Consider the following 12,936-nt stretch of genomic DNA (forward strand, 5'->3'; position numbering starts at 1 on the left):
TTTGATTCCTTACTCGTACCCGTACCCGGCCGCACCAGGGTCGCAAACGGGTACCCGTACTCGTACCCGGCCGTACCCGTACCCTACCCGTACCCGGCCGGGTACGGGTACGGGTACCCGATTGCGACCTCTGGGATGAAGCCATGTTACAGGCGCAGGTGGGTTGATTCTAGGAACTTGAATTGTGAGAAGAGACAAGACGTTGGGAAATGAGTGACAAACAGTTACTCACCAGTGACTCACGGTCTACCCGTACCCGTACCCGGCTGCACCAGGGTCGCAAACGGGTACCCGTACCCGGCTGGGTACGGGTAGCCGGGTGTCGGGTAGGGTACAGGTATCGGGTACCCGGTTGCGACCTCTGGGGAGGGGTGCTGCCGGATTGGAAACCGCGAACCCTCTGCACAACGAGCGGCGCCCCCCCCCCCCCCCCCCCCCCCCAGTCAAGTTTGCATGTTTGTTTTTTTTGTTTCGTGATAAGTTTGAACAGTTCGAGAGCACCATCGGCTTCAAACTGCCCAACCACCGTGCGGCCAAGCGGCTGTGGAAAGTGTGCGTGGAGCATCACACCTTCTTCAGGTATGGCGGGGCAACGTGGCCCGGTCGCGTAGGGAGGCGGTGACAGAGTGAGGAGGAATGAAGGGGTTATCATCGCCATCATCATCAACATCACCAACATCACCGCCATCGTCACCAACATCACCAACATCACCGCCATCATCACCAACATCACCAACATAATCTTCATCACCAACATCACCAGCATCATCTTCATCAACGGCAACATCAACAAAAAAAAGACAAAGATCCTCCGTACGGCCTGAACAGACTGTTGGGGCAAGTGCTGTTAGCGAGCACCTATGAAGGCTGGCACAGCACACGAGGGGGTAGATGGCCAACACCACACTCGGTCGCCTTTGTCTCTCTACTGGTGATGTTTACACATCACAAGGAGGTTCTTATTTGAGGCTGAGTCGACCTAGAGGAGACTCAGGATCGGTTCAGATAATCGTCTCACTAGTGTTGACCGTGAGCGGCAATCGAACTTGGGTTGCCGGGTTCGTAGCGCAGAGCGCTAACCGTTGCGCTACCACTCCCCACACCACCACCACCATCACCAACATCCCGCACCTCCGATTGGCACGGTTGGCTACGTACGGTGCGAAAGACGCTCAACACACACACACGTAATGTGCGCAAGCAATTAAAACGGCGACGGTATCCGGGCCGCGTGACCCGAGTTTTTTTTTCTCATGTCTCCAAACGCCCGTTGTAGGTAAGAGCAGCGTCCTGCTGTTGCTGAACATCAATGACAGGCGATCCAGTACGGCGGGATATATTTTTTTTGCGGTTTGACCGAGGTTACAGTTTTCGCAGTAGCGAGGGAAGTCGGCGCTTTGAATACCGCTTCGGTTTTTAGCCACGGGCACGAGACCGCTGTGTGACGCTCGCTCGCTCGCCCGCCCGCTCACCCCGTCGTGCCTTCGCCCGCTCACTCCCGGCCACGCCAGGCTGGTGTCCCCCGAGCCGGCTCCCAAGGGGCGATTCCTGACGCTGGGCTCCAAGTTCCGCTACTCGGGGCGGACCCAGGCGCAGACGCGGCAGGCGAGCACCCTGATCGACCGGCCGGCGCCCAGCTTCACCCGCTCCTCCAGCAAGCGCTACACGCTCTCCCGCTCACTCGACGGGGGTGTGGTCACACGCACGCACGTCACACGCAGGCTCACGCATGGCAGAGGTCGCAACTGGGTACCCGATACCCGTACCCTACCCGATACCCGGCTACCCGTACCCGGCCGGGTACAGGTATGGGTACCCGTTTGCGACCCTGGTGCGGCCGGGTACGGGTACGGGTAAGGAATCAAAACCCGTTTGCGACCTCTGACGCATGGAGACAAAGATCCTCCACAGTCGCCTCCAACGGACCGTTGGGGCGAGTGCCGTTGGCGAATACTGGCACGGCACGCAAGAGGGTGGGGGTTTGTCAGCACCATGCCCGGGGGCCACCTTTGTCTCCCCCCGTGGCAATGTTTACACATCACACCACGTGCTCATTTGAGGCTTAGTTGACCTTGGGGAGGCCCAGGACCGGTTCTGATAATGGTGTTGGCCGTGAGCGGGAATCGAACCTCGGTTCACGGGGTTTGTAGCGTAAGCATTCGAATCACTACACTACCGCTCCACACATTCATGCCAACACATGCACACATATGCACACACGCGCTCTCATGCTCGCATGCTCATGTTAGTTATTTGTGAGTTAGCTGATTTTTTTTTAGTCAGGTGAGAACTCAAGAGACCAGGTTCCCTCTCTCATTTGCACGTGAGACCTGGGACGTAATCTTCTCGTAGGGGGTGTTGATTGCTGCTCTGTAAACCCAGTCGAGTAATGATGCGGGTAATTTTCGAGTTTGCCAAATCTGGATCGTGACGCCCGGCACAAAATGGCCTCGAGCTTGCAAATAACATCGGAGGATCTTTAATCCGCACCTCCGATTAGCACGGTTGGTTACGTATGGTGCGAAAGAAGCTCAACATACATATATGTCTACTCTAAAGCAGACGGCGCGTAGTAATATTATGGTCACTGCACACGTGGTCACAATGAGGGGCGTGGCCAGGTTACATCAACAGGGCTCCAGCCACAATTGGGAAGTTGGGACATCTTCCAAGCAAATGATTTCCAGGTGATTATCGGTTAGATTACAAATAGGGTTTAGCTGCCATGGGAATGACGGGTTAGCACGCTGGACTTGCGATGCAGAGCTCACCGGTTTGATGTGATCTGTGGTCTCCCAGCACGGCACGACAGTTGAACCAAAAGGAAAAGTGTCTTCAATCTCTGAACCTGGCCGCTGTATCCCGTCGTGCTATCCGCGTGCCTCGTCTGAACACTTCTGTTTCCAGAGCACTCTCAAACATTTAATTAATCATGCCTTTGAAGCCGCACTTGAATTATGTTTTTTGGCAGAAATCTGCAATTAGAAATCAATGCGGTGGTCTTAATGAGATGGGAGTAATTTTTTTTCTTCCTCTTCTGCCCTCCCCCGTTATCTCCTGGTCACGGCTCTCATCAGCGCCGATTGGGAGCAGCCAAGAGGGCCTGTCGCTGGTCAGTGCTCCCGAGACGGCGCCGGCCCCGGACTCGCCCGCCTACTCTGTGTCCACTACGGCGTCCTCCACGCAGCAGCAGCAGCAGCAGCAACAGCAGCAGCAGCAGGGCCATCACGACGCTGGCAGCCCCACGGCCAACGACAAGACGGCCGGCCAGCACGAAAAAAACGTGGCCTCCGACAAACACTCCGCCACCACCACTATCACTGTCATCACGGCCGCCGCCGCCACCGCCGCCACCGCCGCCACCGCCACCGCCGCCACCGCCACCGCCGCCGCCACCACCACTTTCATGGAAAAGGAAAAGGCGACCATGAGCAGCTCGGTGGTCGTCACGGAGACGGTGGTCAGCGAGAGCACGTTCACTGCCAGAGAGGAGAGGAAGCACGAGTCGGAGATGAGGGAGGAGGACGGCCCGGTCCCCGGACACGAGAAGGTGACGAGGAATTGTGATGCCCCCCCCTCGCCCCCCCCCCGCCTCCCCCCCCCGCCTCCTCTGCCCCCCCTCCCCCCCCAGCTGTTCCATTTCTCCCGCTAATGAGATAATTCCAGGTGTTCGGTGAGCGAGGAGTTGAGACATTGCACGAGCGTTGGTTTTTCGGCTGTCCGGTTTGAAGTCGCGGCGAAGTTTGGTGCTTAGGTCCCGAGGACGTAATGTTAAGGCTGCAAGTGTTTCTCTAGTTTGCATGCTTATTTGTTTACTTGTTCATTAGACAACATTTTGCTGCAAATGCATTGTTGATTATTGCTGTTGCAGTTGTTATGCATTGCCTTTGTTTAAACGATAATCCGATTTTGCCGAATATTATTTGCCGTGCCACTTTACGGTTATTTGATTTCAAGCATCGATATATTTTTTTACCTCATTCTTTGCTCGCCCACCCACCCTCTTCCCCCCCCCCCTCCATCCCCCGCAGCAGAGTCCTGCACCTAGCAGGGTAGAAGGTGACACCATGTATGTCAGACATAGCAATCTAATGTTAGAGGTTGGTATACAGAGCCTGTGATGGGCCTGACCTCACATAACCAATCCCCACGTCACTCAGGAGCAAAACGCAGGAGCCGATTAGATGGGTCGCATCCCCCCCCCCTCCCCCGGCGTGTTCCCAGTGGCCTCGATCACGTGGACTTTCCAAGCCGCCATTCCAATCGGATCTGTTTTACGTTGTTCCAGCGAGAAGGACATTTTTTTTCGTGTGATAAGTCGTAAAACGTCTACTTATAATACTTACTGTACGTTTTGTTTATTTAAAAAAAAGCAAGCCACCATGTGATCAAGAGCACTGTGACGTGATTGACTGGGCTCGTCATTAACATCGGGTACCGCATTCTCGTCTGCACGTGTATTTCACTTGCATCTGATATATCTTATTAACAAAATAAATTTTTTTTCCAGGAAGACCAAGTTTTTCACATTTACAGCTTGTAAATGTTATTTATATAATAGATGGGTAAACATTTTTAAATCACTCCGCTGAAACCCACCGAAAATCGCAAGCCGATTCTGGAACATAAAATCCAACGCTACATACGCTACTGTGCAGCACAATAGTAACCTGGCGTTTCATTTAATTTCCATGCAGCGTGGATATTCAGCTTAACAAATCAGCATTGCTTTGCACGCTCTTAAATTTTTGAACTTGTTTGATTGGAAATTTTGTAAAAAAAAAAAGTCAGATTTAAATTGTCTTCCAAGTTTTTAAATGCGGTCGTTTTTGTTTTTGTGAAATGTTGTCAGAAAGCACAAAGTGCAGCGTCGCTCGCTCATCAGCGCGGCGTTTGCAACGGCACGAGGTTGCAACGCATTCCCCGTGGTTTGCTCCTTCGGGTGACGATGGCTATAAATTTCCCACCACATTTGCACGAGTGAACAAATGATCTTGATGCCAACACTATAATTGTCTCAGCCTTCCGCTGTTAAATCGCTCGCTGTTGTCTCACTTCTTGGGAGCGTTCGCTTCACGATCGCCGTGACTTACGAAACATTTTGACGGATTTTTTTTTTGTTCGTTTTGAAATAGGATGAGCAAATTTAATTTGTTTTCCTCTGATCAATATAAATTTCAATAATTTTACTTTTCTCCTCCTAAACATTAGCTTTAGCAATGCATTTGATTCTGATCATGTCATTTGATTATGAACAAATATTTTAATTATCGTCCTCAAAACTGATTGACAATCTTAATTATAGAGCTTTCGTGACTGCAGGAATTATTCTTTGGTTCTTTCGGTTAAGTCACGTCTAAAGATAAAATAATATGCTTTTATTTTAATTTATTATTTTATCTTTAGACGTGACTTAACCGAAAGAACCAAAGAATGATTTACAATGCTTTAAGATGATTTTTATTTATATCTCTGCTACCATCGTACCCTAGTTTAATGGCTCAAATGTTTCAATAGTTGTTTCAATCAGTGTAAACAACACACATTTTAAAGTTTGCACATAATGTAATAGGCTGCCATTACGGTTGAGGAGTCCTGATTAAGAATTAGAAGAGATTCAGGATATGAGCTTGAATAACCGGGAAGAATCAGAGGCGTTGAATTCCGTGAAACACATTCTCACAAAGAGTGAGTTCCTTCGTCCTAATTATAGCAGCAACAACAACAACCAAAAAACAAAGTCAGGCTCTTTTGGCAATGCCTGCATGTTCCACGCGCCTGGGTACAGGGCCAAGCTCACAATCTCCATGAAACAGCCAATATTCACCATTCTGGCGAATTGCCCCATCATCATCAGTACAGGAGACTTTGGCACTTGTTCATAAAAAAATTGGACAGAGAATTGAGCGTTCGTCAAGGTGTGAATTTGGCTCTCGTCGATTGAGCAGAATCCGCCTAATGAAGGCGTCCCATGATGTTCACGGACGGTCCGTAACACCGGACAACCCAGCATCATTTGTCTAATGGACTCACGCCATGCTGATGAGAGCCCGAGGGATCAAGGCTTGCACAACGTTTGCCATGTAGCTTTGTAAAGTATTTCTGGGTTGTACCGTGCGCAGTTTGGCACGATGTCCGGCGTTTCACTCCGTGTGGCCGCAAGCATCTCGAGGAACTTCTCGAACTGCAGAAGCTTCTGGCACGTGGAGCAATACGTCGGATGTCGTGCCAAATAACATGCATGATAACCCAAAAATACTCTGTAGCGCTATGCAGCACAACCGCGAACACCTACGCAGCCATGCAGGGTTTGCCTTGCCGAAACAAAGCACCGAGGGAAAACATTTGCCAAACAGTTCCCATCAATCAGCCGACTGAACTTTGAGGTTATTCTTTTGGCTACGAAACAACAGAACGAGAGGCCTTTCCCCGTTCCGCCTACTTATCATATTCTTATTTAATATTTTGAGAGCGTCTCGGCTCAAGGCACTTTACAGAGTTATAAAAGCGGTAAAAAAAAATAGAGCGGTTCAGATGGCAGGGGCAGTTGCAAGGGGCGAGGAATAAGTGTACAAAGCGGAGGACACGTGGGGGTCACGTAAGGGCAGGGGAGGGACAGGAAGGAGTGGAGGGGGGAGGGGAGAGAAGAGGAAGGGAATGGGCAATAGAGAAGAGGTGAGGTTTTGAGAAAGGAACTAAAGGGGGGTTTAAGGAGGAGGGGGGGGGGACTGCTCAATATACAGGGGAAGTTGATTCCAGTGGAGGGGGTGCAGAGAGGGAAGAGCCGGTGTTGCATCGTGCGCTGTCGCGCCAACAGGGCCTGGACAAGTCGCAGGAGGAGGTGGTGAAGCACCTGGCGACCATCAGCGAGCTGAAGCGCAGCTTCCTCGAGTCGTCGCCCGAGCCATCCCCTCCCGCCTGGGACCACCGCCTGGCCGCAGCATCCTCGCCCTCCCGCTCCGCCACGGACAAGGAGGCCGATGACAAGCCACCGGCAGCAGACGGCGCAAGGGTACGACCGCCTGAGTGACCGGCCGGCTGACCGACCGGCTGACCGGCTGAGTGACCGACCGGCTGAGTGACCGGCCGGCTGACCGACCGGCTGACCGGCTGACCGGCTGACCGACCGGCTGACCGACCGGCTGAGTGACCGACCGGCTGAGTGACCGACTGGCTGAGTGACCGGCCGGCTGACCGACCGGCTGACCGGCTGAATGACCGACCGGCTGAGTGACCGGCCGGCTGACCGACCGGCTGACCGGCTGACCGGCTGACCGGCTGACCGACCGACTGGCTGAGTGACCGACCGGCTGACCGACCGGCTGACCGACCGGCTGACCGACCGGCTGAGTGACCGACCGGCTGAGTGACCGACCGGCCGACCGACCGACCGACTGACCGCTCGGCCCCGTGTCTAATGCCGTGAGTCTTTTTAATTGTCCGGCTGACTGACCGACCGACCGACTGACTGATCGCTCGGCCCCGTGTCTAATGCCGTGAGGAGTCGTTTTAATTGTCCGGCTGACTGACCGACCAGCTGACCGATCGACTGACTGACCGACCGACTGACTGACCGCTCGGCCCCATGTCTAATGCCGTGAGGAGTCTTTTTAATTGCGCGGCGGCGGAAGCGGTGGCGGCGACGGGGGCTACGTGCTGCGTGCATGTAACAAATCCAAAGATCCCCTGCGTAGCTTTTTAAGACTGCTGGGGCAAGTGCTGTTAAGCGAGCACGGGACACGGCACATGAGAGAGTGGGTGGCCAGCACCATGCCCGGCCGCCTTTGTTTCCCCGGTGGTGATGTTTACACACCGCACTGGGTACTCGTTTAAGGCTGAGTTGACCTAGGGGAGGCGCAGCACCATTTCAGATAAGTTTGACCATGATCGGAAAGTGAACTTGGGTCACCGGGTTAATATTGCAAGTGCTCTAACCACTGCGCTGCTCTGCGTACATGTATGCACACACGTACACACACAGGGCTTTGTTTCGGCCTGAACAGTCCAAGTCGCACTTGCCGGGATTATGTTGGCGAGTTCATGCATCTGCTTTTTCAAATGTTTATGAACATCTTCATTCATGGGATTATATTTGTACAAGAATAAATTATTATTATGGCTAGGCGGACCTTGTACTCGAGTGGCACCTTACACCGATAGTCCCGACTCCAAGGCTGAAGAATTCTGGAAAATATCGAGTGTGAAATAAATTCCTGTGTGGATAGGAGTGTTAGAGCAAGGATGGTGTAACGGTCAGCACCGCTGGACTTGCAGCACACTGGGTGTCACGGTGGCAAGATTTTCACGAGCTCACCTGGTATACAGGAGGTCGTGGGTTCGATCCCGACCCTGAAGCCAGTATATTTTTGGAGTTTGCGTGTTCTCGCCGTGGTCACGTGGAATTTTCTCTGGGTCCTCCAGTTTTTCCCTCGACATTCAGAAACACGCGTTTAAAGTATTTGGCTGCTATAAATTTTCACATGATAAGCCACTTCATTGGGCTGTCATTTGTGGCCAGGTCGCTTCTAAAAAAAGAGCTATGTAGCTCAGTGGACCTTACCTGGTAAAATATAAAAGAGTTGTTCAATCCAGAGGTCGCCAAGAGTTGGATTTTATCTCCTGGAGCGTCCTGTTTAAATAATTACCACCCCCCTCTCTCTCTGTCCACCCATGCGTATAACTGGGTACAAGACGGTCAATTGTTAGGTTGCATGTGGGCGTGGAATAAAGTGTGGGTACTCTCAACTCTTCCACGATGTCTGGCCAGCAATGAAGACTCGGCCAAATGCCTTCGATCGGTGCTCTCTCTCTCTCTCTCTCATGGAGGCCCTTCCACCGGCCACGGTACGAGCAAGCAGTTGCAGGGCTGCACCTTCACCGTCTATTAATGCAGCATATTGTGTGATGGGCCATGCACTGCTGATGAGAGCCAGAGAGGTCAAAACTTTTACACCATTGGAACCTCATTTGCCAGTAAACAAATATGATAATTGTTTTTTTACCCTTCTAACTGGCAACAAAATTGACACCTTTTTTTTACAAGGAGTCATGATTACAAGGACCACAATACCTGCAGTCATAATGCAAACAAAAAACATAACTCTGATAATGTGCACTGTCCTTGAAGTTGATTGGTCTGCACCAGAGACAGCTTTCCTTAGAGCCTAGTCTCACATGGGTTGGACCAGAAGACTAGGCTCTAAGGAAAGCTGTCTCGGGTGTGGACCAATCAACTTCAAGGACAGTGCACATTATCAGAGTTATGTTTTTTGTTTGCATTATGACTGCAGGTATTGTGGTCTATGTAAACATGACTCCTTGTAAAAAAAAAAGGTGTCAGTTTTGTTGCCAGATAGAAGGGTAAAAAAACTATTATCAGGTCAAAACTTCTTCAGGGTTTGCCTTCCTTAGGTTTTTGTTTTGCGTATTATAATTGTTTTTCCCCCGCCTGCTGGTGTTTTTACGAAATATGTTGAAGTCCATGTACATAATGCTGTTTCTGCTGCAGAGATTGTTAAAAGGTTTAAATTGGTTTGCATTTTTTTTCTTCATGAAACCTTGTTTTCTCCGCTCGGACAGACCGATTCGACGTTTTTAGCTGTCCCGCTGTTTTAACAAAAGAGCACACAGATCTGGATGGTTGTGTGATGAGGATGAAACACGAGGCCCAGCTCTGCCTGTCTCAGGCTCTAATAACCTGCTCTTAAACCCTTTGAATCATCTGACATGCATATGTAAATTCAGTACACTGAATGCACTTTGGACCTGTGCCAGCCGGCCAGCTAGAGACCCACAGACTCACAATGAAACCCATAGGCTTACACAGAGAAACACAGACTCACAGACATACACAGACTCTCACAGAGACTCACAAACTTGCAGAGAACCACATGCTCACAAAGAGACCCATAGGCTTACACAGAGAACCACAGACTCTCACAAAGACCCACAGACGCGCATAGAACCACATGCTCACAAAGAGACCCACAGACTCACAGACATACACAGACTCTCACAGAGACCCACAGATTTGCAGAGAACCACATGCTCACAAAGAGACCCATGGGCTCACAAAGAAATTCACAAACTCTCACAGACATAGCACAGACTCTCACAGAGACGCACAGACTCGCATAGAAACCAAACGCCATACATTTTAATATATTTGGAGCTTTGGAGTGAACTGATGGTCTCCGGTGTAATTTTTGGGACCAGAGATCACGGACTCTAACCCACCCCAATCCCCACTGGTGACATTGTCTCATTAGCATGCTGCCTGCTCATTTGTGCGGCTCTAAAATATCCCATTCCATTATTCTCGATGTCAACCCCCTTCCAATAGTGGCTTGCCACGTTGCGGCACTAAATAATTTTTGTTGCGATCATTGTCGTCAAGGTGGTGTGTGCCAGTGTCATGGCCATCTGGAACGCTCATCCTTCCGATATAAGGAAGCCACTGGAGCTATAAACTTTTAAATCTGGATTGAAAACTCATTTATTTGAAGCTGCTTTTTTGTGTTTAGTTTGTTGACCTTCCCCCGCACCTCCGATTTAGCACGTACGGTGCGAAAGAAGTTCAACATACGTAGCTTTGCCCAGAAGGACTAAATAACGTAATTGCTTCCCCCTCTCTCCCCGTCTTTAAATGCATCTCCTGGGCTAGGTGTTCCTCTGGCGAGCTGTGTTGCGAGGAATTACCAGGCTAATAATGGTGTAGAGCTGTGCATTGAGTGCCTGTGAAGGCTGGCATGGAACATATTGAGGTGGGTAGGGGGGCTGCGAGCCACCGCTGTTTGTGCATTATGGCCATCAATTGAACCGGTGCCACGGGGATTGCAGAGCAAGTTGTAAACCACCACATTGCTACTGCTGCTACTACTACCACACAGAGCGTTAGTGTCGGCATTAACTAATTAACTGAACACGAACGGAAACTGACAAGTGCGCAAAGAAGATACGGACAGATGCACGCGTGGAATTACAATGAGGACGGAAGGTAGGAACGCGCGTGTTGGAGAACGTCCGCAGGTTAGGGATATCAATTTAGACGTTTAAGGGAATTGAGTGGGCTTGGGCAGGAACACGACGTGGCTTAGAAGGGACGATAATGGCCGATGGTCAAGAATAACTACGGAGTGGCAGCCGCCAAAGGATTTGAACGCTCATGGGAGCGGGTCCACCGGGGAGATGGAGCGATGAAATTAGCTCTCGTGCATAGGCGCTCAGGCGACTAATACGTTTCAGGATCGTGGGAGAAGGCGTGGCTTTGGTGGGTGGGGAAGGGGGGGGGGCCCTCACCCAGCAGTGGATTGATCCCGGTTGATGATGACGAACTGACTATCATATCGAGCATAAACTGGTGGTGGATTTAGTCAGAATCGGAATACTGATTTATTACTGGAGTAATCTGATGATCTATGAAACAATTTTTCAAAGATGTCCAGCAGGGGCCAGGTCAGAACGTTACGACAAAACAAGCAATAAAAACAACTAAACTAGAAGTGCAAAGGAAAACAAATAACTTAAAAATGTGCAAATGAAAACACAACTATTTTTTTAATCTCACCAAATCAGATTTATTTTATCAGTCGGGCCGGTCTTAGAGCTGCCCCATGGCGGAGGGGGGGCGGGGGGGGGGGCTGCGTTGACGTTCATGGAAAGGTCACGTGAACTTCGTCGTCAGTCGTCAACGCCGCTGGGCCGAAGGCCTGCGCGACACCGCTCACGTGGTTCGGGATCTAGCGCAAGCGTGGATTTCAACTCCTAAGACCGATTGTCGCCTGTTTAACGCATCAGCTTTCGCGACTAATTCTTGTTAATAATAAAGGTGTTTTTGGGTTGGGTCGCGTAAATATAAATCTGGCAAATCTCTTCATGAAGCCGGTTGTAGTTGCCAGCGGGACATCGTACTCGAATTGTAAACGTTGCGGGTTTACTCTCCAACGCATCGATGTGCTGAAGTAGTATGTATGTTGAACTTCTTTAGCGCCGTACGTAGCCGACCGTGCTAATCGGAGGTGCGGGGGAAGGACAACAAACTAAACACAAAAAACAGTTTCAAAGATATGAGTTTTCAATCTAGATTTAAAAGTGCATAGCTACAGTGGCTTCCTAATATCGGAAGGAAGAGCGTTCCAGATGGCCACAGAAGCACATTTGAAAGCACGTGATGCAGTGACCATCTTTGTTTGATGACGAGTAACTAATTGGCACGTTTGTTTACGTGGCAGACCTTTACGAATTTGCTGTATCGGGTGGTGGGAGAGTTAACGACACCTTGACATTTACGCAATCTAACCGATACTCGCCTTCTGCCGGTGTGGGTCTTTTTATTTATTGTTGCGTCTCTCCGTGCTCCCCGCACCCGCCCTCTTCTCTCCGCCATGTCATGCTTTTTACAGAGCATGGTGAGATGCATTTCATCGTGGGCAGCCTAAAGCTTATAATCTGTACTTCAACTCGGACAAAGGGGTTTAAATTCTGTATATCTGAAACGTGGAAAATTAAGGTTCCGTGCTTGGGGGACGTTACATCTGCAATCGCCAGATTAGCGTAATAGGCTTACAAACCTTTTCCATCTCAAATGTTGTGATTTTTTTGCTGCTGCTGCTGCTGCATCATAATATGAAGGCACCTTCTACGGTTTTAATGCTTCCATTGCCTTGTATTCACTCTTCTCTCTTCCTTCATCAGAGTGCTCCGTGTGCGCTCCCCTTCCTCGTTAATGATTCACTGTTCATCTACGTCTTCTCCACGTTTCCTCTCTTCTGTTCTTCCGCATCGTCCGAATCAGAAGTCTGACGCTCCGGAAGATCGCACGGAGGAGACAAAGTTTGTGTTCTCCTTTAAGACTCCCCATTCGAAGGATGACGCTAACAAGGTTATGACTGGCCGCACATATTCACGACGTACGGTGCTTCTAGACCTTGCAGCGTA

General features: G+C 50.4%; 1 protein-coding gene across 12 annotated transcripts in view; it reads left to right on the plus strand.

Annotated features, from left to right (window-relative positions):
- LOC133349164 (protein 4.1-like) overlaps window positions 1–12,936 on the plus strand; it is a 123,346-nt gene that overhangs the window by 93,095 nt on the left and 17,315 nt on the right. For 6 of the 12 annotated variants that reach the window (XM_061562420.1, XM_061562416.1, XM_061562419.1 and 3 more), the window contains 6 exons: window positions 482–579; window positions 1,512–1,690; window positions 3,078–3,550; window positions 4,032–4,100; window positions 6,818–7,012; window positions 12,794–12,880. In XM_061562420.1, the coding sequence (XP_061418404.1) occupies window positions 482–579; window positions 1,512–1,690; window positions 3,078–3,550; window positions 4,032–4,100; window positions 6,818–7,012; window positions 12,794–12,880 (1,101 nt within the window). The remainder of the gene's footprint in view (window positions 1–481; window positions 580–1,511; window positions 1,691–3,077; window positions 3,551–4,031; window positions 4,101–6,817; window positions 7,013–12,793; window positions 12,881–12,936) is intronic. The other 6 variants (XM_061562423.1, XM_061562425.1, XM_061562426.1 and 3 more) reach the window with 4 other exon arrangements.

The sequence above is a fragment of the Lethenteron reissneri genome, chromosome 29 (assembly GCF_015708825.2).
Source record: "Lethenteron reissneri isolate LAM-NWPU_2019-01 chromosome 29, ASM1570882v1, whole genome shotgun sequence".
Taxonomy (NCBI): domain Eukaryota; kingdom Metazoa; phylum Chordata; class Hyperoartia; order Petromyzontiformes; family Petromyzontidae; genus Lethenteron; species Lethenteron reissneri.